At 40.8% G+C, this 26,195-nt stretch overlaps 2 protein-coding genes across 6 annotated transcripts in view; one reads left to right on the top strand and one right to left on the bottom strand.

Moving 5' to 3' along the window:
* Positions 1-9,684, bottom strand: part of KCTD9 (potassium channel tetramerization domain containing 9) — a 28,179-nt gene extending 18,495 nt beyond the window's left edge. The window contains exons 1-2 of the mRNA XM_031692528.2: positions 9,500-9,684; positions 79-200 (exon numbers count right to left, since the gene is read on the bottom strand). Coding sequence (XP_031548388.1) covers positions 79-200; positions 9,500-9,547 — 170 coding nt within the window. The 5' untranslated portion in view covers positions 9,548-9,684. The remainder of the gene's footprint in view (positions 1-78; positions 201-9,499) is intronic.
* Positions 9,685-9,822: 138 nt separating this feature from the next.
* Positions 9,823-26,195, top strand: part of CDCA2 (cell division cycle associated 2) — a 45,006-nt gene continuing 28,633 nt past the window's right edge. The window contains exons 1-6 of one of the 5 annotated variants that reach the window (XM_072952678.1): positions 9,823-10,015; positions 11,310-11,373; positions 11,467-11,640; positions 12,734-12,879; positions 23,835-23,985; positions 25,328-25,524. In XM_072952678.1, the coding sequence (XP_072808779.1) occupies positions 11,310-11,373; positions 11,467-11,640; positions 12,734-12,879; positions 23,835-23,985; positions 25,328-25,524 (732 nt within the window). In that variant the 5' untranslated portion in view covers positions 9,823-10,015. Of the gene's footprint in view, positions 10,016-10,151; positions 10,410-10,454; positions 10,755-11,309; positions 11,374-11,466; positions 11,641-12,733; positions 12,880-21,537; positions 21,628-23,834; positions 23,986-25,327; positions 25,525-26,195 lie in introns of those variants that run through there. The other 4 variants (XM_072952677.1, XM_031692529.2, XM_072952676.1 and 1 more) reach the window with 4 other exon arrangements.

Below are 26,195 nucleotides of genomic sequence, written 5' to 3'. Positions count from 1 at the left end.
CTACTGCTTAAAGGAAAGAGCACAGCACTGAGAGGTTGAGGGCACGGTGTAGACAGCTTATAAAAAGGTGAAGGTTACCTGATTAAAGCAATGTCATCAATCAGTCCACCTTTCCCATTATACACACTGGTGGCTTTTATGCCGAGTTTATTGCTGGCCACAGAAAGCAAATCAGATAAAGTTCCATAGACAGCGACCACCTGTGAACACACCAGATTAAGTTGAACAACGTATGTAGTGAATTTCGTCACTCACAAATTTGCAAACCACCACATGATAATAAACAAGACTAAAAATTCAGATTATCATAGAAAAGGAAATTTTGAGAAGTTTTTAACGGTGTCTCTGCTCCTTTTATGACTCAGATTATTTACTTAGCACCTAACACTGCTGAAATTCAAAACTAGAGAAACTGTCTCTAACTAAAAGACAATCTACAATCTTAAGGTACAGTAAATACGGCTCCTCTTCTGAGATTCTGCACCGGAATTTAGAGTCTGACACTTTCTAGCTGTCAACTGCAGACCATTTAACCTCCTTGTGCTTCTGTGGCTTTAACTAGAAAGGACGAAAACAGTCACACCTGTACCAGAAGGTGGTCACGAGGAAGAACCGAGTTAACGCGTGGTAAGAGCTTAGCGAAGTTCTGAGACCTATTAAGTCTTTATGATGTTGCTTTCACATTATTCCTTTGTTGAAGGAATGGCGGCTTATTTTTTAAACAGGAGAGATTTACTGTTTATTGTAACATTTACTACATCAACTACCATGTGAACGGTTAACAACTTCCCACCTCGTTTAACTTCAGTAATTATTTATATTATTTTATAAAAGCCAGATTTTGGCTAACATTCTAAATACAGCACAGAGCTGGGTTACAATGAGCTGCTCTGTCCTGCTTTAAATCAGGCACAGTGTGACACTCGTGCAAGATACCTGCAATTGCTCAGGCAAGGGGCTGAGACACTCCACAGGTAGTGACTTCTTTTTGCTCCAATCATAACTGTAACTAAGGGTTCCTAGTGGCTTTGTTGTATAATTGTACCATCATCAGTGAGGATCTCCGAAAGTTATGAATAAAAAGCAGCTGAGGAGCTGAACCTGCATCTGAGGCATCAACAGCCAACTGACTTGCCACAGGATACTGGATAAACGTGCCATATGTGATGAGAACCGGGGCTGGTCCTTTGTTCACTGGTGATGACTGGACTATTGTAGACACAGAATTTTTCATTAAGTAAGTGAAGTGAATTAGAGTATGGAGGGGGTTGTTTGCCAATATAGGAGTCTGCAATCTTTTAATAGCTGAGTATGCAGATTCAGCTCTTTTCTCTTAGATCATCACCTATGAGACGTGTTGCAAGCTGGGACATTTTGGGGAAGGACTGCAGGCGAGCACGATTTGAAGGGAACCAGGTGGGTTATTAAATGCATAGCCCAAATGCTCATAAACAGACAAATTGTGGTGTATACACACAATGGAATATTATTCAGCCATTAAAAAGGAATACAATTCTGATACATGCTACCACATGGATGACTCCTGAAAACATTCTGATAAGTGAAATAACCCAGACATATAAAAGGACAAATGTTGTGTGATTCCACTTACGTGAGGTACTTAGAAAAGACTAATTCATAGAGACAGAAAGTAGAATAAAGGATATTGGGGCAGAAGGGGCAGTGGAGAGTTATTGCTTAATGGGTGCAGTTTCTGTTTGGGATGATGAAAAAGCTTTGAAAATACGTAGTGGTGAGGTTAAACACATTGCAAATGTACCTAATGCCAATTAACTGTACACTTAAAATTGGCTAGCACAGTAAATTTGATGTTATGTATATTTTACCACGATAAAAAAAAAATTAACACACAGTACTTGGCCGTGTCTTGCACGCAGCAGACATGCCAGAAATGACTGAAGCCTGAAGAAAACGTGTCCCTCATATTTCCTGTCATTTTTACCTCTGTAACAGAGCCTGGAATTCTAACTATTATTGCAGACCCAAGTTCCTGGGAGAAAAGGAAGAGAAAGTATGCAAGGCGTTACACATAGCAAACCTGGTTGTGCTAAGGCAGAGGGCCTGAGAAGAGAAAACACAGAAAAGAATGTACCCAAAATGCCAAGGAGCCAACAGACTGACCAAAGCAAATGCAAAACAACTTCTGCAGTCTGGAAACTGACAGGGGAGGGTAAGAAAAATCCTCCTTTCCAACGTCAGCATTCTTGTCATAGTTGCTATCACACTAAGAATTCTCTAGATCTTTCTCTTTCTCCTCTTCCTTATCTTTGCTTGTTTATCTTTACATGGTTTTATTACTTTTCACTTCTCTCTCTCAAGCAAACATATCATAAAATGGATAGAAATTTAATATATCTCTATATATTATGCTCCCAGGTTTAAATATTAGAGCATAACACTTTCTATGACTTATTTTAAAAAAAAATACATCAAATTAAATTGTTTTCTACTTCTTTACGTTGACTGGATTTTTCCTGTGGGTCAGGTGTCTCCTGGGGAAAGTAAAAGCCCCCCTGCCATGTTTGAAAGCTAGCTACAAGCAGCTAAACTTCGTTACAATTAATTAAAATAAGTCAGTCTTTGGTTACACCAACCACACTTCAAGTGCTCAACAGCCACACTGGCTGGTGGTTACATATTGAACGATGTAGATATGGAATATTTCCATCATCACAGAAAGTTCTGTTGGACACTGCTGTGTATTAAAGAGCAGATTAAAGTGAAGAACAAAGACACAACTATTTTAGTTGTTTAAGTCGTCAGGCTTGACCATGCCATAGCAACCCACAGTAACAAAGTGACAGAGTCCAACTCAAACCCCATTTATCGTTGTGTATGGAGGGCTGACTGGTTGCCATCTTCCTCTTCTTCCCCAGTGAATTCAAATTTGATTGTAAGATTTAAAGAAAATACTCAACCCACACATCACACATACGGTTTGGCAAATTCAGGGCAGTCAAAGCACCCCAGGTGTTTCTTTGTAGGCTGCAAACTTTTAAGGAGCACATTCTAGATACAAACAGAGTTCACCTTTATTTTGTTACCACTTACATTAGCCCTAACGGTATCGAACAAAATGTATCATTTCACCAGTATTTTCTAATCTGATCTTCAATCCAGACTGTAAAGGTTTAATAAAAAATGTTAATCTGTAAATAGTTGTTATTCATTCTGTGAATTTAGGTAACCAACTATCCCTTATAATGGTAATGAGCAGCACTGAAGAAGTCCATCCCTGCGGACTCCTCAAATCTCTGACATGCAGAAAATGACCACAGCCAATTTAAAAAGGACCCCCTTAATTAAGCGCCTTAATATCTGCTTTATAGTAGGTCTCTGATAAATGTTTCTTGAACGCTAGATGAAATTTTCATTGCGTTCAGTGTTGAACAAGGACACGTGTTTTATGTGTGTCACTTATATTTAAATCCTTGCCACTGACATTAAGTTAAAAAACAAAGTACACAGTAGAAATGCAATTCTAAAGTGATGCTCATGTAACAATGCAAAGTGGCTATCTTTGGATAGTAGAATTAAGGTTCACTTATCTTCTTGTGAGTTTTTTGTTCTCAAGGGTTTGTACAGTGCATTGGTATTATTTATGCAGGAAGGGGGAAAAGTTGTAATTTAAGATCTCTATTGCTCTACATACTATATTGTAAAACATAGAATTATTTTAGCAGTTGAGAAGTAATCTAGTAATTGACACTCGTCTTTAAATGAAATAATCAAGGGGCCATCAATTTGATAAAAAAGCAGTGAAATTATAGCAAAAAAATCTTATAGTACTGCAAATTTGAAAATTTTCCCTTAAGCTGGGCAAACATACTTCTTTCTCATTTGAAAGGCATTTTTGGCATTTGTATTTCAACAAGATCACTTTAGCTTGACTCTCTCGAGCATAGTAAAACAAATAACACACAAATAAGATGGAAGTTTACTGCAGACGTAATACTCAAAATCTGTCTTTGATATAAACCAATCAGAATATCAGATTTTAAAATGTGATACACATGGAAAAGACTTTAAGTTGGTGAGAACGTTTCAAACAGACTGGCACATTTACCTTTCATTTTATATCAACTCTTTTGGGGGAAAAAAAGCAATGGAAATTTTGCATATCACAGACATGAGCTCTAATTGGTATTTACTAAGGTCACTTCAGTCCTCAGAGAGGCTGAGCATTTATAAAACGATCATGCTTACAGTCGGTATTTGCTTCATGTGAGTTACACTCCCTAGTGTGGACATGCGGTTTCCATGCCACTGTGATTATCCATCTTAATAACCTAGGCACTGTACTTAGAATGGAAGCATCCTATGGAGTAAATTGAGAAGCACGTCTATTAAAGTTGATGACCACTGTATTACACCACTATCTAACTTAATTCTTTCTAAATTTCAGGTCCCACTGAAATTTAGCTATCCACCAGTTAGGAAAGTAAATGGTATATACTGTGCCAAGCAGGACATGCCCGTTTAATGAAGTTTTAATTTGCCTTTAAACACTGTTTTCAAATTATAACTTATGTTATTCAACTTTAAAAGTAAAACCTGCACATGTATTTAAAACATGTTTTTCTTATATGCCCACAATTATCTATTATATAATGCAAAATGAATAAATACTCAGACTTATGCCAGCTGATTTATCCAACTAACCTACCAATCAGTTAATAACTAAATATAGAATCAATTTACTCTACGTACACTTTCAGTCTTAACATATTTAAAAATTAAAATTATTTCATTCCTAAAAAAGATGACCCTAGGTCAAAAAGACAAATATTAAAATAGTCCAAAAATTTTAAAGTCAGACAACAGCAAATGTGGACGAGTATATGGATCAATGAGAAGGTTTATGCAATGCTGGTGGGGTATAAAGTTAATGCAGTGACTCTGGAAAACAATTTGGCATTATTTAAAAAAATGAAACATTCAAACATCCAATAATTACAACTTACATATGTACCCTAGCCCAGTGGTCCTCAAAAGTGTGGTCCCTAGACCAGCGGCATTAGGATCACCTGGAAATAGGTTAGAAATTCCATTTCCTAGCCTTACCCCAGAACTAGCGAATCTAATGCTCCGGGGCTGGGGCCCAGCTCAGCCCCTCCAGGTGATTTCAGCTCGTGGTAAAACCTGCCAACCACTGCCCTCGAAAGATGCTTACACGTGTGCACCAGGATATAGAGGAACATTCATGGCCACAGTGTCAATTTCATAGCAAAATAAAATACAACCCAACTGTCCACGGACCTGAGAATGGATAAACTGTGATAGTACCTGTATACAATGGAATACTGTTATAAAGCAATGAAAGTGACTAAACTTTCACTAGGTGGGATATTACGGATGAAATCTTGGAAATATTACAGTGAATGAAAAATGCAAGTCCAAAAAGACTTTATATGATGCCAACTTAGGATATGATATGCCCAAAGCTGACAAGACAAAGAAATATACAGTTTAGTTATAGACACATATGTGGCAAAACTGTTTATTGAAAAAGAAAAAAAAGGCAAAGAGAAATACAAAATTCATGAAATTGGCTGTCTTTAAGGGAGAAGCAGGGAGACAGGAAAGTGATGAGCACATTAAGTTTTTAGTAACGAGCTATTTCTTGTTTTGTGTGCTAGGTTTACTGATATTTGTTACATTACTTTCCTTTTAATTTCTATGCATATTAATATTCTTTACTGTATTCTCTGATATGTATCAAATACATTTTTAAACCATTTGAATTTGAACAAGTTTCTTAATGATGTTTAGATTTCAATAGGCAAAGCTTCACATAGACTTTTCACCTTTCTTCAACTCAACACAATGAATTCAAATCTGGATACTGAATACCAACCACACATTTCTCACCTAATATCAAAGCCAGAAGAACACAGTGATGTTCTGGACCAAGACTGTAAACATCAGTACAGAATTAAGATAGATTTCATATCCCACTATGTCTGCAGTGTTCTTCATACAAAGATGGTACTCACTAAGTGTTGCCTGGATGAATAAGACTTGTACAGCTCATTGCTGAATAGTCTGAAGTTAAAAAAAAAAAAGCAACTTATGTCCAAGATGCACTGAAACTTTGAATTGTCATCAGGTTGCTCAGAAGCCACTCACTGCGTTCAGAGGTCTGAGTCCTCATTTCAAATTCCTGAATGCCAACCATTAACAGAGAATATTAAAAAGAGATCAGGAATTCTGAGGCATATAGAGAAAGGATGAAAAGGTCAAACCTGACTGACTCTTTTAGAGCAATTTTTAAAAATTGACATTTAAAGATCCCAATTTTTAGGTATGGCCTTCAGATTTTTTTTTACAATGTAACCCAAGTGTGACACATTTTTGGGTGTGTGCTCAAACATTTGTACGCTTATTTACTTATTTATAAAGTACACACTGCTGTCAGGAAGAATGTTTCCCAAATGATATGAGGACTTTCATTGACTTAAGACTATAAATCAACCAGTCAAAATCCCTTAAAATGTTTATCATCAAATTTAGTGAAATTTTGGAAAATACAAGATTGACTTTAAACATTTAAAAAAAAAAGGAAAAAAATCTGACGGTCTTTGTGTGCTGGAAAATACTTATAAGTGTTCGCTAATTGGGATGACATCCTATCATGGGCTAATATTTCAAAGAAGAATATACACTTAACTGCTCCTAACAGTAAATCGTTAATAGCAGTTATTAAGTAGGACTTCACGTAGTCTTCTTTAAAAAGAGGGCATTTTTGGCCCTTTTCTCAGATCCAGAGATCCACTGTGTTTTAAAAAATCTGATAGTTTATATTAATTAGAAGTGGCATCTCTGCTATTTCCTGGTGGCTTTCTTGTGCCTGCAAAATTAACATTGTCTTCAATCTGCATCTTTTTTTTGCAGGAATCTTGTAATGCCACTCGGCATTTTGATGAGGGTTAATTTATTTAAAACAGGATACATACAAGTCTTAACCCGGCACTTGTAAGCTTCAGTACAATATGCCAAAGGGAACCAACCAGTGAAGAAGTCGCTATCAACTTTTTCACAGGTGAACCCACTCCTTTCTCTCCGAAGACTTGAGGCCAGCTCACCTAGGCAGTGATCGAACGCACCTGCGTCTTTCCAGATTGGAACAATCAAGCCTCGATACTGTTTTATATCTTTAAGTAAAATAGATACATAAGAGGTATAATATTTCTTCTTAAACTCTACTGAATCCTCTTGCACACCCTCTGGGTGTACCATCTCACTCTGGAAAACGCTGTTTTAGAGAATGCATGGCCCTCTCTTCCACATGATAGCACTCACTAGGTCACATTTATGTTCATTCAGTGTATGGAAAAGTCGTGGTGAGCATGTGATGTCCCCTTCGGTGACTCTGTGCCACCCCAGGCATCAGGGCCCAGTCTGGCAACCACTGAACAGGCTTTAAATGAAGGAAACTTACTTGAAAAAAACAGGCATTACTCTGACAGCCAGGAAACAAAAACAGAATCTACGTAAATAAGGAGACAATGAAATGACACATATTCCAACTGGTGGATAGGAAACCAAACTCAGTCTCTAAGTAGTGCTTTGTTTCAGCTTCACGAAGATCATGTCAAGATCATGCCAATCCTGGCTTAAACAGTCACTATTTATATAAAAATGCAGGCTGTTATGTATTATTCTGCTCTCTTTCGTCACTATAATGTTATTTTTTTAATTAGCTGAAGGGAGAGGAGAGGAAACACTGACAATTTTGGCAGAGAACATGTTTTTCAGTTAAGAGTAAGGATTATGGCATGACTTATTTTTAATACTGAATCACACCAGTATTTTCCAGTTTGGGTTTTTATGATCTTTGTAACATAAACATCTTTAGTTACTTGAGTCTTTTCCCCAATCTTCTGAGATTCTCGAACAAAATGTTTTTCAAGGAAATAATTTTAAATCCAAAAACATAACCCAATCAAAACTAGACAGCTTAAAAAAAACTTATTAAAAAAGACTGACCCTGCCAATTTTTGACAAGAACAAAATTCAGTAGTTTCAGAAGAGATTTAGAGCAGTTAAATATTTACACCTGGGTCCAAACAGCTTATCTTTCATAGAATAACACAGCAGAAATGTCGAATACAGGGTTCAACCAGAGGTCTGTTTTCAAGAATATATTACAGTTTTAACACTGGATATACTAAATCTTTCTTCAAGTAACACTATACGTTTTGGATTACCAGTAGTAGTTATTAACAGACAAAAACAAGTTTGGAAGAAGTTAGCAAATGGCCAGAAATAATGTGACTCTCATGAAGCCTATTTTGAAGTGGCATTTATGAAAACTCGAGAATCTGAATTTATGCCAGCTGTTTTTATATGAGGATTAAATCTCAAAGACCAGAAGACTGCAAAATTCTAGTCAACAAACTACGGTGTGGTTTAAATTTTTAGAGCACGTTTACTCAAAATTGCTGGGTAGCTGGAAAGCCTTTTTTTTTTTTTAATACCGTGGCACAATTACACTATTTAAAATATTACAATGTTTCCAAAATATGCAGGAAACAAAATATTCTGTCCAATAAGACAGTAAAGGCCAATCTGCCTCCACCTCAGACTCTAAGGTTTATTTATTTCTAGGTGTCTTTTAGCCACACTATAAATGTCTGCCATGAACAAATTTTCCAAAGAAGCCGAACAACTTTCCTGGGTGGGGCGAGCGGCTGAGAAGGAACAGGACTCATTTTGGCTTGCTTCAGCGTTGGAAAAATATTTATCACCACACCCTCCAGAGGAGCCTGACAGAGCAAAGAGTCATAGCAAATCAAGCAACTTGAGTCTGTTGTCCCCAGTCCTCTAAGCAACTAAAATAAGGCGAAATAATAAAGCGAGTACATAAGTTTGGCAGCGGCGGGACTTGGGGCTCCTAAAAAGGGGTGGGGGGGAACCACGAAGGAAATGTCACTAATTTTCAATCCTTTTAATCGACCTAGGATAGCAGAGTATTGTATTTATCCACTGAAAGTTTAGTTCTGTTCACCTGATCGACCTTACGTGCCTTAGCTGTTACCACCACTTTCCGGAGCAGACCATTACTCAGCAGGAAGGTGGAAACCAGCGGCTTCTCCAGCCAAGGGTAGGGGGCAGCGGGGTCCTGGGGGAGGCGGGAAGAGGCGCATCCAGCGCACAGGTGACAGCGGCCCTCCCCACGCCCTCCCAGTCCTCGGCTCTCCAGGACCCACACCTGGGCTTGGGGACGATTAAGCACAAGCCGACCTGCGCCGGTCCCGAGGACAGCCGGGGAGTCCAAGGGCAGGCTCGGGAAGAGGCCGCGGGGACCCGGCGGCCGCCGCCTCCCGGACGCCCTCTCCCCACGCCGGCGCACGCCCACCTCCCGGCTCCCAGCCCCTCTGCCCAACTTCAGCCCTCTGCCCCGCGAGCCCGCTCCGCACTCCGCTGCCCCGGCCCCCGCAGCCCGGCCCGCCTCGCCTCCTCCCGACCCCCTTACCTTTCCATTCTTGGGGCTGCCGTTAAGGAACAGGGTCACCCGCCTCATCGCGCTGCCCTCACTGGGTCCTGAGTGAGTCGCCACCCTCCCACCTGGCTCTCCTCCCACCTTTTTCTTCTCCCGCCCTTCCCCTCCCTCCCTCCACCCGGACTCTCCTCCCTTCGCCACCTTCCTTCCCTTGCAGACACACACCCACAGGCACGCACTCTCCGTCCCACACCCCGGGGTTGGCCGGTCCTCCTTCCCACCCCGCCCCTGGGCTCCTCAGTCAGCCTGGGGCCCTTCCCCCACCTCCCCCAGACTGACTCTAAGATTCGCCAATCATCCGGCAGTGCTGGCCAGAACTCAGCCAATCATCGCCTGCGCTGGGTGGGCTCTTCCTAATCCAGCCCAGGTGGAAGGAGGGAAGAGCGGCTGCAGTCTAGCCGACGGGAAGGGTTATCAGCCAATCAGAGCTGAACCTGGAGCCGAACGGCGGCTCAAAGCGTTACTGAGCAGGCGCAAAGCCAACACCAGGTAGAGCTTATCTGCATACGAAGGCGGAGTTTGAGGGAGGGAGGTGGAGCACTGGGAAGTGATCCAAACCAGTCAGCGCCTCCCAACTTTAACCCCTCCCACCCGGCTCAGCCCACAGAGGAAACGGCTGCCGTCGGGACTGTCTGATTGGGCAAGAGCTATCCAGTCGTTCTGTCACGATTGGTCCAATGATTCTTTTCGAAGTTTACAGCATCCAATCGAAAAGCGGAAGGCGGGGCTAAACCAACCGAAGGGTTCCTCCGCGAGAGTCGCACACAAAATAGTCCGCGCGGACACAGGACAGCAGCTGGTGTCTCTGGTCAGTGTGTCACCTGCGGCCAGCGGTAGTTTCTCTCGGAGCCCACGAAGCCACTCCTGTTCCTGGGACAGCGAGGTACAGGCCGGGAGGGTTCCGGGAGCGCGCGCCCACGTGCGGCGGCGGCGGCGTATTGATTCGCTGAGTAACGACGGGACGCCGAGGAGGCGGGGCTGGCGATTTGAATCCGGCGGCGGGCAGCGGCCGAGGAGCGGACGGTGTCGGCAGCGCCGGGCTCGGGGTCCGGGTGTCGTCGGCCGGGGACCAGGCAGCCCCCGGCGGCCTGCTTGGCAGCCAACAGTCGGTTTCTCGAGCGAACCTTCGGGATCAAAGAGCCGAGGTCTGAGAAGGCACGAAGGCCACTCCGCTCCCCGGCGGAGCGTTCACCCGAGCGGGAGGAGAGCCCAGCTGTGGGAGCGAGAGGTGGGGCGAGCGGCCTGCTTGGGGTTTCAGATCCAGCAGGACCGCAGGGCTGGTTCGTTGTGTTGCATCACCCGCGTGCTTTTTAAAATGCAGATTTGTGGGGCCCAGCCAGACCTCCTGGATTGGAATTTGGGGGGACACTTAAAGCCGCATCATTAACAGGGTGCCCAGGTGATTCAGATGTTCACCAAGCTGGAAAGGCCTTGGCTTACAGTGTGGGATCTGCTGCTTTGTTTCATCCCGAACAGCAGTTTCCTCCGTTTCTCTTAAATTTGAGCTCCAAAAGCACACTCTTGACATCTGTTTTCGTGCCAGCATAGATTTAGAATTTAGTCTTGAAAGAGAATCTTCTGTATATCCTAGAGAAAGTACATCTTAGGGGGAGGGTATAGCTCAGTGGTAGAGAGCGTGCTTAGCATGCACAAGGTCCTGGGGTTCAATCCCCAGTACTTCCATTAAAAAATAATAAAAATTTTTAAAAAAGGGGATCTTGGTCAAATAACATTAATCTTGGAGAGGTGGGGTTATTTTTCTTTTTTTCTCTCTCTTTTTTAGATGGATACTAGTTCAAAAGACAGCGAGCCCCTGGAAACCAAAGAGTCTGCTGTTAATAATGCTGGTAAGTAGGGATCTGTTTTCTCTTTGAAATTTAAGGTTTAGATATTTATCTTGATAATGATGTTTAGCTCTTAAAATATGCTGTCTGTTTCAGAAAATACCTCTTTCATTCTGGGCAATGGGGAGTGTGTAACCCCTCACAAGTATGCAGCTGAAGTGACCCCTCTTCGTTGCACATCAGATACTTTTAAATCACCCTTGAACTTTTCCACAGTAACTGTGGAGCAGCTGGGGATTACACCTGAAAGCTTTGTAAAGAACTCTTCAGGTAAGAGAAGTTATCATTCTATTGCCATGCTTTCAAAACTTTTTAAACTAAACTGTTTTGTTCACCTACCCTGTCTCTCTTAGGACTGTAGTACTTAGTACTCTCAGATTTGCTGGATTAGGGAGACCAGAGCCCCAGGGCACCCAGCATAATTCCCTAAGTCACAGTTGTGCTCTGTGCCAAAACTGGAGAATATGTGTGTGAATCACTTTTTCACCTGACACATGGGATACAGGGGTGTGTATGCTGTCAATGGTGGTACATTTTCTGGTCCTCTATGGCAAAAATAAGAAAGTTATAGAGCAATTAAGAAAATGTGACATTGAAAGACTAGGGTGTGCCTCTTTCAAGATCACAGAGAAAATTGACTTGGGCTAGTTAGTTTCCTTTAAGGAGTAGAAATGAAAATCACCTGTGAAGTCTGACTTAGCTGGAGAAGAAAGAAATGAAGGGAATGGAATGAGAGAAGAGCATTTAGTAATGGAGGGTAAGGGGGGACTCGAAAGTCACAGGGCACTAGACTAGATACATGATGCAGATGGAAGCAAGAGGCGTGCCGTTCTGTGTTCTCTCCTCAAGAGTGTCCCTCTTGGACCTTCATAAGGCTAAATTTAGCTTGTGTGTTCAGGCTTGTGCCTGGAATTTCAAGGTAGTGTGCTGAAGGGAGATGGGAATCTGAGAGAAACTTGAACGATTGTGGACATGAGAGTATGTGCCCAAGGGTAGATCATCGCTGGGGATATGACTGATGCAGAAAAAGAGAAAGTCTTAGTCCAAAGCAAGCCATTGCCCAACCCTGTGCAAACAGAAACGGGACTTATTAATTCAAGTGTGTTCATTCACTTCTTCCACCACTTTTTGATAAACACCGTCTATGTGCCAGACACTACTCCAGGAGCATGGAATAAGCAGTAGACAAAACAGGTACCTCCCCAACCGATCGTGTGCGAACAGTTCTGCCTCTGGTTTTCATTTCAGGTTTCTGTACCATGTGTCTGTCATGTTCTCAGGCTGATATATCACGGGTATTTAGGGCACGGGTACTGATGATGGCCTTGTTTTGTTCCAATTTAAAAGAAAGTTCTCATTCCAGGAGAGTCATCATCCTACCTTAAGAAATCCAGACGACGCTCTACAGTTGGCGTGCGGGGCTCTCCTGAAACAAACCATCTAATTCGTTTCATTGCTCAGCAGCGGAATTTAAAGAATGCGTCTTTGACCAAGAACTCCCCTTTTCAGGTATGATCTTCTAAGTTCCGCCGTGAATTCTTCTAGGAGAATATTTTGCTCTGTTAGAAAGCTCTTATACAGCATGGCTACTGTCCAGGGCACCTCGTCTGTTTTGGATCTGGAGAGAGAATATTTTCTCTTGTGTCTCGCAGAGATTGTGCAGTTAGCATAAATGCTAATGTTGAGTGTGGATCTGTTAAGAGTTCTGAGGTCTTGGATAGAAATGGCTTTGTGGAGGTGTTTTTCTGTTTTATTTTGCAAATTTTTTTCTAATTCACATCTATAATGAGGTGAGACAGTGCTTTCCAACTTTTTTCTTTTCATATCTTGTCTATGTCTTAATTTTTTTGTGACTTCTGTGTGTTGGCTTGGAGGGGCAAGAGATGCCTCCCCAAATGTCTTTGGGATAACCTAGTGGAAAGGAGCAAATTATTTGTCTGTTGATGAGGAAGTATTTAGATATTTTTGCAGATTTTTATCCAAATAGTGTAATACATGCTTCTAAAAAGTCAAATAGTACTCGGCTTACTATGAAAGACGGTCTCTGGCTTGCCCTCCTTTGACTCTTAGTATTGATTCACCTTCTTGTTTTAAAAGCTATTTTTATTGCCACTTCTTTATGTTTAGGTTTTACGCAGTGTGTTGCATGAAGCTGTAGAGTGCAGTGCAGGGCTTCTCAGATTATCTGCAGATCCCTGGGAATCCCTGAGTCCCATCCAAGACGACCACGAGGTGAAAACTATTTTTTGAAACAGCACTAAGATATAATGTGCCGTTTTTCACTGAGTTGATGTTTGCATTCCTGGTGTAAAAGCAATGGTGGGTGAAACTGAAGACACCAGACTGTCATTTTAGCTTCATTCCTGTCCATCACTCACAGGAAATAATAATAAGGGCAGTTTCACATAACATCCTTGATGAAGTAATACAAATTGTACATTTGATTAATTTCCAACCCTGGAGTCCTATGTGTGATGAAGTGGGAAGCAGGCATCAGGCACGTCCCAAGTACATACAGAAGTATGCTGGATGTTTCCAGAAAAAATCGTGGGTGTGCCTGAGCTGTGAGTTGAATTAGCTACTTTTTTCATGGAACATCATATTTATTTGAAAGGGTGACTGATGGACACTTTCAGGTGGACTCAGGAATGTGGCTGGTGTTTTCTCAAAAGTGAGCAGTGAACCTGCCACTTCAAGGAAAGACTGATATTTCTTACCAGTGAAAAAATCTGATTGATAAGATTTTGTATTTGACATCACAACTAACCTTTAAGAAATTTTTGTTGAACTGCATCTTTTGTGTTGCACTGGAAGTGTCTACAGTTCTGAAAAAGCTAGTAAAATCCTCTTGACAACCAACATGAACTAAGTCTTCGGTGTGCTCAATTTTCTAGACTTACTGAGAACTGTGCTGGAGTAGATAGGAGCATGGCATGTGCTGGGGGTTGATTCTTGAGTTTAGTATTAGTTAATGTGACTTTTGACAAGTTACTTGAATTCTCTGTCTCAGTTTCCTCATGCATAAAGTGGGGATAATAGTATAGCAAGGGTTTATGAGGATGAATAAATTAGTAAATACACAAGACTTACTACAACTATGCCTGGAACATGGTGTATTTCAATTTGCTGTCATTGTTATTTCTGTGAAAAACGAGGATTTTGCTCTCTCACATCTCAGCCGTAGCTATCCTGACACTTTCCCCTTCCCCGTCCTTCCAATATAGCCAATTATAATTTTTGTTTAAATTAGGGTTTAGTTTGCATCATTTAATTGTATAGATGTTTTTCACAAGTTGCTGTGTAGTGTGTTATGGTCATATTTCTTTTCATGCACGGCTTTTGTTTTTCCTGTAGTTAATAAGTACCTTTTTTTTTTTAATTTTGTCTTTTATCATGTAATCTTGAGAATCCCCAGAGTCTCATGGAATTGTAACCCTTAAGAGTTGATCGATTCTTTTCTTGTTTCTTGGTGCCTGTCTTCCTCCTGTCGGCTGTCATCTAGATTTGCTGGACAGCTGTCACTGTCTGACTTCCTTTCACCATCCTTGGTAATTCCCTTTTTCTCTCCCATTTGGATTTCCTGTTTCTATGACCTCATATCTTTTCTTGGTTTACTACCTCATTTTTCTGGAGCCTCTGCACACCTGACAAAGCTAATTCTACCAGCACACTTGAATTCTGGTTTGTCTTAGTGTAGAAATCTAGGCTGGATGTGTTTTCCATCGAACTTTTGAAGGCATTGCTCTGTTATATTTAGTGTACCGAGTTGAATAATCCTGTTCATTCTCTCCTTCATTCTTTGGACACCCATGGCCTGCTTTTTCATTCTGGAAGCTCTATTCCTGGTGTTAGATAATTTCACAATGGACTGTGTTTCATTGTGGATTGTTGAGGACGTTATAGTTTTCTTAAAGTTTTCTTCCTTGTATCACGGGGTCTCATTTTGCTACCTAGTTATTTTAGCCTCTGTCTCATGCTCAGTTCTTTCTCAGATGCCTAGTGATCCTTGACTGTACGTTCATATTTAAATATGTGACACTAAAAACTGGGAGATGGGTGTGCGTGGTCTGGGTTTGTGGGCTGGTGGATTTCTATGTAGGATGACAGGACCACTTTCCAGTGGAAGAAGGCCCAGATGTCAGCATCCTGTAGGTCTTCTCTCTTTAGCAGATCTGTTTTTTTTTTTTTTGAGGGAGTTCCTGGGGGTGTAAACATGAGCCCCAGAACTCTGGAAGGCCAGTGTGGAAAAGAGCTGGAAGTCTGACAGGGCGTTGAGAGGACTGGGACAAACTTTTCGGTAGAAGACCTTCTATCCTTAGCTGTTTATGGAATCCTAAATCCCTGTTCCCCCCAAAACAAAAAGGCCCTTTCCTCTTGGTGGAGAGATCTGTGGCTTCCAGTGACGATGATATAGCTTCAACAGTGTTTCTGTTTTAAGTCCTGCCCTTGTTTCAGAAATACCTGATGCTTTAGACACCTGGGCTGTTCTGGGGGTCTGGAGCAAGTCACCTTGTTCCTTGTTGTCAAACCACCTTAAGGAGCCCCTATCAGTTTCAGCTTTCTCTGGACTAAGTCACTTTCTGTTTGGTGACATTCCATATCTGCTGTTGGTTTTTCTTATTTTTTTTCTTAAGGATATGCACCCACATATATACATAAACACATCCCCACACGTATCATATGACTGTACTTTTTAAAAGAGTTGCTGGAATATACAGTTTTAGTATCTAGCATTGAGATGTTCAAGAATGAACACAACAGTAGTGGAGGAAAGATGAGGAGCATATATTGCAAAACGATCACCACAATTAGTCTAGTTAACATCCATCACCACACAGATTTACAAAATATTTTTCCTTGTGATGAGAACTGTCAAGATCTTCTCTTTCAGCAACTTTCAGATGTACAATATAGTATTATTACCATCACCATGGTGCACATTACATTCATGACTGATTCATTTTATAGCTGAAAGTGATCTCTTGACCCCCTTCACCCATTTTACACAACCCCCCACCAACCAACCCCTAGTCTCTCTTCTGTATGTATGAGCTCAGTTTGATTTTTTCATTTTCTTTTCTGTGTGTTTGTCTTCGATTATACATGTAAGTGAGATCGTAAGGTATTTGTCTGTGTCTGACTGAGCATAATGTCCTTGAGATCCATACGTGTTGTTGCAAATGGCAAGGTTTCATTCGTCTATGGCCGAGTAATATTCCCTTGTGTGTATATACCACAGTTTCTTTTTTTTATACTTTTTTTAACATTTTTTATTGATTTATAATCATTTTACAATGTGTCAAATTCCAGTGTAGAGCACAATTTTTCAGTTATACGTGAACATATATATATTCATTGTCACATTTTTTTCTCTGTGAGCTGCCGTAAGATCTTGTATATATTTCCCTGTGCTATACAGTATAATCTTGTTTTTCTATTCTACAATTTTGAAATCCCAGTCTATCTCTTCCCACCCCCTGCCTCCTTGGCAACCACAAGTTTATATTCTATGTCTGTGAGTCTATTTTCTGTTTTGTATTTATGCTTTGTTTGTTTGTTTGTTTGTTTGTTTTTTAGATTCCACATATGAGCAATCTCATATGGTATTTTTCTTTTTCTGGCTTACTTCACTTAAAATGACATTCTCCAGGAACATCCATGTTGCTGCAAATGGCGTTATGTTGTCGGTTTTTATGGCTGAGTAGTATTCCATTGTATAAATATACCACATCTTCTTTATCCAGTCACCTATTGATGGACATTTAGGCTGTTTCCATGTCTTGGCTATGGTAAATAATGCTGCTATGAACATTGGAGTGCAGGTGTCATCCTGAAGTAGGGTTCCTTCTGGATATATGCCCAGGAGTGGGATTCCTGGGTCATACGGTAAGTCTATTCCTAGTCTTTTGAGGAATCTCCATACTGTTTTCCATAGTGGCTGCACCAAACTGCATTCCCACCAGCAGTGAAGGAGGGTTCCCTTTTCTCCACAGCCTCTCCAGCATTTGTCATTTGTGGATTTTTGAATGACGGCCATTCTGACTGGTGTGAGGTGATACCTCACTGTAGTTTTGATTTGCATTTCTCTGATAATTAATGATATTGAGCATTTTTCATGTGCCTATTGATCATTTGTATGTCTTCCTTGGAGAATTGCTTGTTTAGGTCTTCTGCCCATTTTTGGATTAGGTTTATTTTTTTCTTATGGAGTCGTATGAGCTGCTTATATATTCTGGAGATCAAGCCTTTGTTGGTTTCATTTGCAAAAATTTTCTCCCATTCCGTAGGTTGTCTTTTTGTTTTACTTACGGTTTCCTTTGCTGTGCAGAAGCTTGTAAGTTTCATTAGGTCCCATTTGTTTATTGTTGCTTTTATTTCTTCTAGGAGAAAATTCTTGAGATGTATATCAGATAATGTTTTGCCTATATTTTCCTGTAGGAGGTTTATTGTATCTTGTCTTATGTTTAAGTCTTTGATCCGTCCTGAGTTGATTTTTGTGTATGGTGTAAGGGAGTGTTCTAGCTTCATTGTTTTACATGCTGCTGTGCAGTTTTCCCAACACCATTTGCTGAAGAGACTGTCTTTATTCCATTGTATATTTTTGCCTCCTTTGTCAAAGATTAGTTGACCAAAAGTTTGTGGGTTCATTTCTGGGCTCTCTATTCTGTTCCATTGGTCTGTATGTCTGTTTTTGTACCAATACCATGCTGTCTTGATGACTGTAGCTCTGTAGTATTGCCTGAAGTCTGGGAGAGTTATTCCTCCAGCCTCTTTCTTTCTCTTCAGTAATGCTTTGGCAATTCTAGGTCTTTTGTGGTTCCATATGAAGTTTATTATGATTTGTTCCAGTTCTGTGAAATATGTCCTGGGTAATTTGATAGGGATTGCATTAAATCTGAAGATTGCCTTGGGCAGTGTGACCATTTTAACAATATTGATTATTCCAATCCAAGAGCATGGGATATCTTTCCATTTTTTAAAGTCTTCTTTAATTTCCTTCATCAATGGTTTATAGTTTTCTGTGTATAATTCTTTCACCTCCTTGGTTAGATTTATGCCTAGGTATTTTATTACTTTGGGTGCTATTTTAAAGGGGATTGTTTCTTTACTTTCTTTTTCTGTTGATTCATTGTTAGTGTAAAGAAATGCCACTGATTTTTGAATGTTAATCTTGTAACCGGCTACCTTGCTGAATTCTTCAATCAGCTCTAGTTTTGTGTGGACCTTTTAGGGTCTTCTATGTATAGTAACATGTCGTCGGCATATAGTGACACTTTTACCTCTTCTTTTCCAATTTGGATCCCTTTTATTTCTTTCTCTTGCCTGATTGATGTGGCTATGGCTTCCAAGAATATGTTGAATAGAAGTGGTGATAGTGGGCATCCTTGTCTTGTCCCAGATTTTAGTGGGAAGCTTTTGAGTTTTCACCGTTGAGTACTATGCTGGCTGTAGGTTTGTCACATATAGCTTTTATTATGTTGAGATATGGTCCCTCTATACCCACTTTGGTGAGAGTTTTTATCATAAATGGGTGTTGAATTTTACCAAATGCTTTTTCTGCATGTATTGAGATGATCATGTGGTTTTTGTCCTTTCTCTTGTTGATATTGTATTACATTGATTGATTTGTGTATGTTGAACCACCCCTGTGTCCCTGGGATGAAGCCCACTTGGTCATGATGTATAATCTTTTTTATGTGTTGTTGGATTCTATTTGCTAATATTTTGGTGAGGATTTTGGCGTCTATGTTCATCAGTGATATTGGCCTATAATTCTCTTTTTTGGTAGTGTCTTTGCCTGGTTTTGGTATCAGGGTGATGGTGGCTTCATAGAATGAGTTTGGGAGTATTCCCTCCTTTTCAATCTTCTGGAAGAGTTTAAGGACTGGTATGAGTTCTTCTTTGTATGTTTGGTAGAATTCCCCGGTGAAGCCATCCGGTCCTGGACTTCTATTTGTAGGGAGGTTTTTTATTGCTAATTCGATTTCATTTGTAGTGATCAGTTTGTTCAAGTGGTCAGCTTCTTCTTGATTCAGTCTCGGTGGACAGCATGTTTCCAGAAACTTGTCCATCTCCTCTAGGTTATCCAGTTTGGTTCCATATAATTTTTCATAATATTCTCATATGATATTATGTATTTCTATTTTATTTGTTGTAATTTCTCCATTATCCTTCCTTATTTTGCTAATTTGTGCGCTCTCTTTTTTTCTTCGTGAGTTTGGCCAGAGGGTTGTCGATTTTATTTACTTTTTCAAAAAACCAGCTTTTGGTTTGATTGATTTTTTTCTATGGTCTTTTTAACCTGTATTTTATTTATTTCCTCCCTAATCTTTATAATTTCCTTCCTTCTGCCTTTTGGGGATTTTTGTTCTTCTTTTTCTAGTTCATTCAGCTGGTGGGTTAAATTGTTTATTTGAGATTGTTCTTCTTTCTTGAGGAAGGCCTATACAGCTATAAACTTCCCTCTTAGCACTGCCTTTGCTGTGTCCCATAAATTTTGCGTATACCGCAGTTTCTTTATCCAGTCATTCATCGGTGAACAGTTAGGTTGTTTCCACATCTTTGCTGTTGTAAGTAAATAATGCTTTGTTGAATGTGGGCGTGCATATGTCTATTTGAGTTACTGTTTTCATTTCCTTTGATTAAATACTGGAAGTGAGATTGCTGGATCATACAGTACTTCTTACTCTGGGGAGTAACCTCCATACTGTTCTCCATAGTGGCTGCACCAGTTTACATTCCCACCGCAGTGCACCAGGGCTCCCTTTTCTCCGCATCCTCACCAACACTTGTTATCTCTTATCTTTTTGATACTAGCCTTTCTGGCAGGTGTGAGATGACATCTCACTGTGATTTTAATTTGCATTTTCCAGATGATTAGTGATGCTGAGTGCCTTTTCATGTACCTGTTGGCCATCTGTCTGTTTTCTTTGGAAAAATGCCAATTCAGATCCTCTGCCCATTTTTTAATCAGATTGATTTTTAGGTGTTGAGTTGAATGAGGGTTTTTTTTTTCAATATTTTGGATATTAACCCCTCATCAGGCATATGACTTGCAAACTTTCTCACACTTGGTAGGTTGGCTTTTCATTTGGTTGATGATTCCCTTTGCCATACAGAAGCCTTTTAGTTCGACATAGTCTCCCTTGTTTTTGCTTTTGGTGTCAAATGCAAAAACTCATCACCATCGCTCCTTGTCTCCCTCCTTCCCTGATCCATCCATCATCCCACAGAGCAGTCAGAGAGAGACATTTAAATATAAATCAGATCATCCACTCTACTGCTTAAAACCTTCCCAGGGCTTCCTGTTATGCCTTGAATTAAACTGAAACCCCATCTTGAAGCCTTCAGCGCCCTCCCTGACCTGAGCCCTGCCCACCCTTAGCCTCAGCGCCCAGCCGCTGCCGTTTTCTGGTCACGTGGGCCTTCTTTCTACCACACTCACTTCCATCTCAGGCCTCCGCTCTCGTTCTGCCGTGTTCTTGCAGAATGCCTCCCTCCCTCAGGGCCCTCCCTTAACCACCACTTACTTAGTGTTTTAGTTTCCACTCAGATGTTTCCTCAGAGTGCGGTCCTGACTCAGGCTAAAGCAGCACCTTCATTACAGAACCCCATTCTTTTTCCCTTCTCAGCAGCACCTCTTGTCCCTGAAACTACATTCATGTTTTCAGCGTTTTTGCTCGGTCACTTCCTTCTGTTTCCCAAGCCCCTGGAATAGTTTCTGGCACAGAGAAAGACTGTGGCTGACTTTCTGATAGAAGTCATAAGACAGAGCATCAAAAAAGCAGTGTATTTTTAAATGCTTCGCTGATTTTTTGTGTATGAATATTGTTCTCTTTCCTATGAGGAATAGAGGAAGAACATTTCTGACTAGGGAACCTTTCATTTGTTTTAAGCAGCGTTTCAAGTGCTCTAAACTCCTAGGTCATTAAACCTAACCCTCCCATGTTCAGATGTAAATACAGAAAAAGTACATTGAAGGTAAATTGTATGACTTGGGGATAAACCTTTTCTCTGTGTCTCTTACCTGTAGATAAGAGTGGACCACCAGCTTTTTCTGAATGTTACCTGCTGTTTGTGTCATAAAGGTTGACATCATCAACCGTATTTGAATTTTAAATGTTCTGTTGTTGTGTAACAGAGTTTTCTTTATGGATGTATTTAACTGGGAGTGGAATCAACGTGTGAGCAAATTCACCATCAGACATGGCTTCAAGGTTTTAACTGGCTTTTCTCCATATAATATCTTAATGGGAGGTAATCTTTTACCTTTACTTCTGCCTGTTGGTATACTTTTTTATTTTTATGTGTTTATTTATTTTGGAGCAGAGAAAGGTTTATTGCAGGGCCAAGCAAGGAGGACGGAGGCTCATGCTTGAAATACTCGAGCCTTCTGTTGGTGTAATTTTTTAGATTGCTGTAACCTCCAAATCAGTGGAAATCTGTTAGTCTAAATAATAAGGCGGTCGAAGAGAACCGAATAGAGAGCTTAATCAGTAATTTATTTTGTGGGTAACAGAACTAAATTACATATGGCTTGCATTCATCTGGCACTTCTGGCCCTGCTAGTATCAATCGAATTTGATGACTCTTTGGCTGAAACTCTATTAGCAGAGTTTCCAGAGAGCGCCTGTGCTTAGTCCGTTTTTAACTATTTGGTTTTGTCGACTTAGTGAATGGCTGGCTTTCAGCTCTAAGGAAGTAAGACGCCCTGACATCAGGAAGATGTAGCGGGAGAATGCCAAAGGGGAGAGGGTGCACGTGAGGGCGGGTATCCTGTTCGGGCCACCTGGGAGAGGGTGTGTCTGGATGGAAATGATGGAGACTGGCTTGGATGGAGTCAGTTACGCTGGGATCTACATATGACAAAGGTGTCGTGCAGATGATTTGCAAAGGCTATTTTTAGCAAAACTTTGGTAAAATTTCCAAATAGGCAGGTTCTTCCTGTTCCTTCCCCCTGGCGCCATCTCTAGGATTCAGTGCTTTTGTGTGTTCCCCAGTTTCTTGGTTGTTGTTTGTTGGTTATTGGGGTAAACCCTCTGCTAACTTGCAGACACAAAATTCTTAGTACTGATTTAAAAAATGTTTTTTATATAATTTTTAAAGGTTATACTCCATTTACAGTTCTTACAAAATATTGGCTCTATTCCTGTTGTTCTGCAATACATCCTTGTAACCTGTCTTATACCCAATAGTTTGTATCTCTCACCCTCATCCTTACATTGCCCCTCACCCGCTTTCCACATGTCACTAGTTCATTCTCTGCATCTGTGTATCGGCTTTCTTTTTGTTGTATTCATTAGTTTGTATTTTTTAGATTCCACCTGTAAGCAGTATCATACAGTATTTGTCTTTCTCTGTCTGACTTATTTCACAATGCCCTCCAAGTCCATCCGTGTTGCTGTAAGTGGGACTGTTTCATTCTCTTTCATGGCTGAGTAATATTCCATTACATACATATATACCACATCTTCCTTATCCAGTCATCTGTGGCTGGGCACTCAGGTTGCTTCCGTATCTTGGCTATTGTAAATTATGCTGCTGTGAACATGGGGGTGCATGTATCATTTCGAATTAGTGTTTTTGTTTTTTTCTGATGTGTACCCAGGAGTGGAATTGCTGGGCCATAGGGTAGTTCTCTTTTTAGTTTTTTGAGACGCCTCCATACTGTTTTCATAGAGGCTGCACCAGTGTTCATTCCCACCAGCAGTGGATGAGGGTTCCCTCTTCTCCACGTCTTCACCAGCACTTGTTATTTGTGTTCTTTTCATGTCAGCCACTCTGACAGGTGTGAGGTGGTATCTTGTGGTTTTGATTTGCTTTTCCCTGATGATTAGTGATGCTGAGCGTCTTTTCATGTGCCTCTTGGCCATCTGCATTTCCTCTTTGGGAAAATGTCTATTCAGTTCTTTTGCCCGTTTTTTGATTAGTATCCAACATATATAAACAACGCATACGGCTCAGCACGGAGGTAGTCTCTTAAACCAGCCTGTCAGACATGTTTTGCTGAACCTCTTTCCCTTTCAAATCTGATTCCCTGAGGCTATCTCAGGCTACGGGCTGTCAGTTATAAAAGAGAGTCCTTAATTCCCCTGGAAAGAACCCTTTTAAAGATGGGTTTGGCCCCCAAACGACTGGCTGTGTCTTGCCCCGGGTGCCTTTCTAAAGTGCTTTCTACCTACTGCAGACCTGCCTGGCCTGCCCCGCGGGCTGTCAGTCTCAGCACTGGCCAGCCTGCAGCTCCACGTTGACACTGCCCGTTCGGCTGTTGCCCAGGTTAAAAACGGAGGGAGGAGAGAGGAGAAAAGAAGCTTCGGCAGCGCACTGAATATTCAGACTGAAAATGTGTGATTCAAGGGAGGGGAGGCTCTGTCTGCTGCACTGCTTATCAGCCAGCTCTGATCTTCAGAAAGCCTGTATTTGGTGTGATTTATAACGCCTTCTATGTTTCTGCGTTTTAATAGGGCAGCCCTGTTCTGTATCGAAATGTTCATTCCTTAAGAGAGCAAATGTCTGCCTTCCAGTCGGCTTTTCACTCCATAAAGGAAAATGAGAAAATGACCGAGTGTCCTGAATTCTCAGAAAATGAAAGAAAGTTCGAGACCACAGGCTCGAGTGAGTAGAAAGAATGCAGCCAATTCGGACTTATTTATTTAGACAAGCCTCTGAGACATAAAAAAGATTTGGTTCCTTACTGCGAAAGCAGTCTTTCCTGAGTGGAGCTGTATTTTTAAATGGAGCTTAACATTTAAATATTGGGACATTTCACACAAAGACCTGGATTCCTGGTTTCTCTTTAAAAAAACCTGGTATCAGGCATTCCTGAGCCTACGCCTTCCATTTCCATGTGGCCACAGTTAAGTGTGAAGTGTTACAGTGTCAGAGCTGGGTGAGCTCATTTCATCTTTAGAAGAGGGCATGTGGTGGATTTATTTGAGTGCACAAACCTTGATTTTTAGAGGATTTATTACGAGGTTTGGCAAACATTTGTGTGAATACCAGTCACCCAACCCTGATATTATAAACAGATATATTCAATCTGGCATCTTAACAACCTGCCATATTCTTTAACATAACTTTTGTTTAATTTTTTTAAATCTATTTTTATATATAGTGGCTAACATTTGTAAATTTCACACTCCCAAATTTATCCCCTCTGCCATGACTTTTAGATTGTAGTTTATTTGGTGAGTTTTCTGTCCTTTTCCCTTTCCCAATTGCAAAGCATTTCGAACACCAGAATTAGACAGAAATCTTGGTCTTACTGTCATCATAACCCTCAGGTTCCACGTGATTTTCTTTGGTTTCCTGAACCATCTTCAAGTACATGTCAGCACCCCCTTGTGTGCAGGACACTGTTACTCAAGATGAATCCAATTTGTCTACCGCGGCAGTACATGGCCTGCTCCAATGCAGTCATTTGTAATTTGTAACTTAAGATATTTTTCAGTTTTTACCTGAGCTTTTAAATGTTTTATTTCCATGATTAGTATAATTCTGCAGACAATTAATTTCCCTTTTTTCAGCTGGGAAGAACTGAGGCACATTGTGGCTCTATTTTTCATAAAATCATACACAGTCAAAGCAGAACCAGTATTAGAACATAAACACATCTTTTAAAATATTCCAAAGAAAAGGTTTCATTCTGAATTTTAAAATAGAATGAGATACTGTATCAGAAGTGCAAATGTTATTTTGGGGTGTCTTTGTACATTTTAAAGTCTGAAGAAAGTTAATTTCCATAATTAAATTGTTGTTATCTTTTTAGCAGTCATGTTCTCTTACCTTTCAGTTAGATTTCCTTTTTTGGATTAAAAAAATGCACTACTAGATATAATGTTGTTAGGCTCAAGCATTACATTTTACTAAAATTATTACGATGAACACAATGTTTAAATGATATTGTAAAAGAAAATATTTATGCCTGTGTTGCGTTGTTTCTGTTTTGTGTACATAGCCAAAAAGGAAAGTCTTGGTGAATGTCAACAGTCTGAGTTCCCCGCAAAGTTATCATCCAAGCGTCGGAGAATAGGCTCTCCGAGCAACTCGGATGGAAATGTGACTGGCGCAGCTCATCTCCGGATACTCAGTCCCGCTGCTTTTCCCAGTGCAGACAGGATGTGCGCCATTAAAGCTTCAGCGGATCCCTCCGAGGTAATTCACTTACAGGAAACACAGGGAATGAAGCTTGGGTTCTCTGGCTAGCCAGTTTTGAGGCTGTCAAGGCCCTTTGGTAACTATGGTACTTACGGACACTGTATTGCTGTGTGGTAGCTGGGTTGTCAATTGCATGTGTGTGCATGTGTGTATTTCCTCCTTTTTCAGTTTTTTTGTGGTTGTTTGGCTTATTGGTTATTAGAGACAGTTTTGATGAATGTGTTGCTTTTGATATGAAAAAGAGTTAATGGAAAGATGAAGCCCTGTGGTCTTAGGTACTGATGGTACAACTGTGTGAAAGTCCCAGTCCTGCCTTTGACCAGCGTTTTGTCTGCCGTGGAGGCAGGCACATGAGCATCGATCTTACTTACACGGGACTGGTAGATCAGGTGACGGTGATAGTTGGGCTGTACCCCTCGGCCCCGGGGGTCTTGCACTTCTGCCTCGCTGCCCCTCCCTGGCTTAATACTGGCTTGGAAATCAGGTGCAGTTTAGCATTTCTTTGCTCTGCTCACTTCTTTCAAGTAATGGTAGGGATTTTTTTGTTGCTTATAACTACCTAGAGCCTGTCAACATCATCAAAAGACGAGAACCAACAGGAATTAAATAAGACTGCTGAAGGTCAGTGTGTCTCAGACACTCGCTTATAATCTGATCCTTCTGCTTTA

This window comes from Vicugna pacos, chromosome 31 (assembly GCF_048564905.1).
Source record: "Vicugna pacos chromosome 31, VicPac4, whole genome shotgun sequence".
In the NCBI taxonomy this organism is placed as follows: domain Eukaryota; kingdom Metazoa; phylum Chordata; class Mammalia; order Artiodactyla; family Camelidae; genus Vicugna; species Vicugna pacos.
Note: the sequence above shows the minus strand (reverse complement) of the source record. Positions and strands in the feature narration are given on the sequence as shown.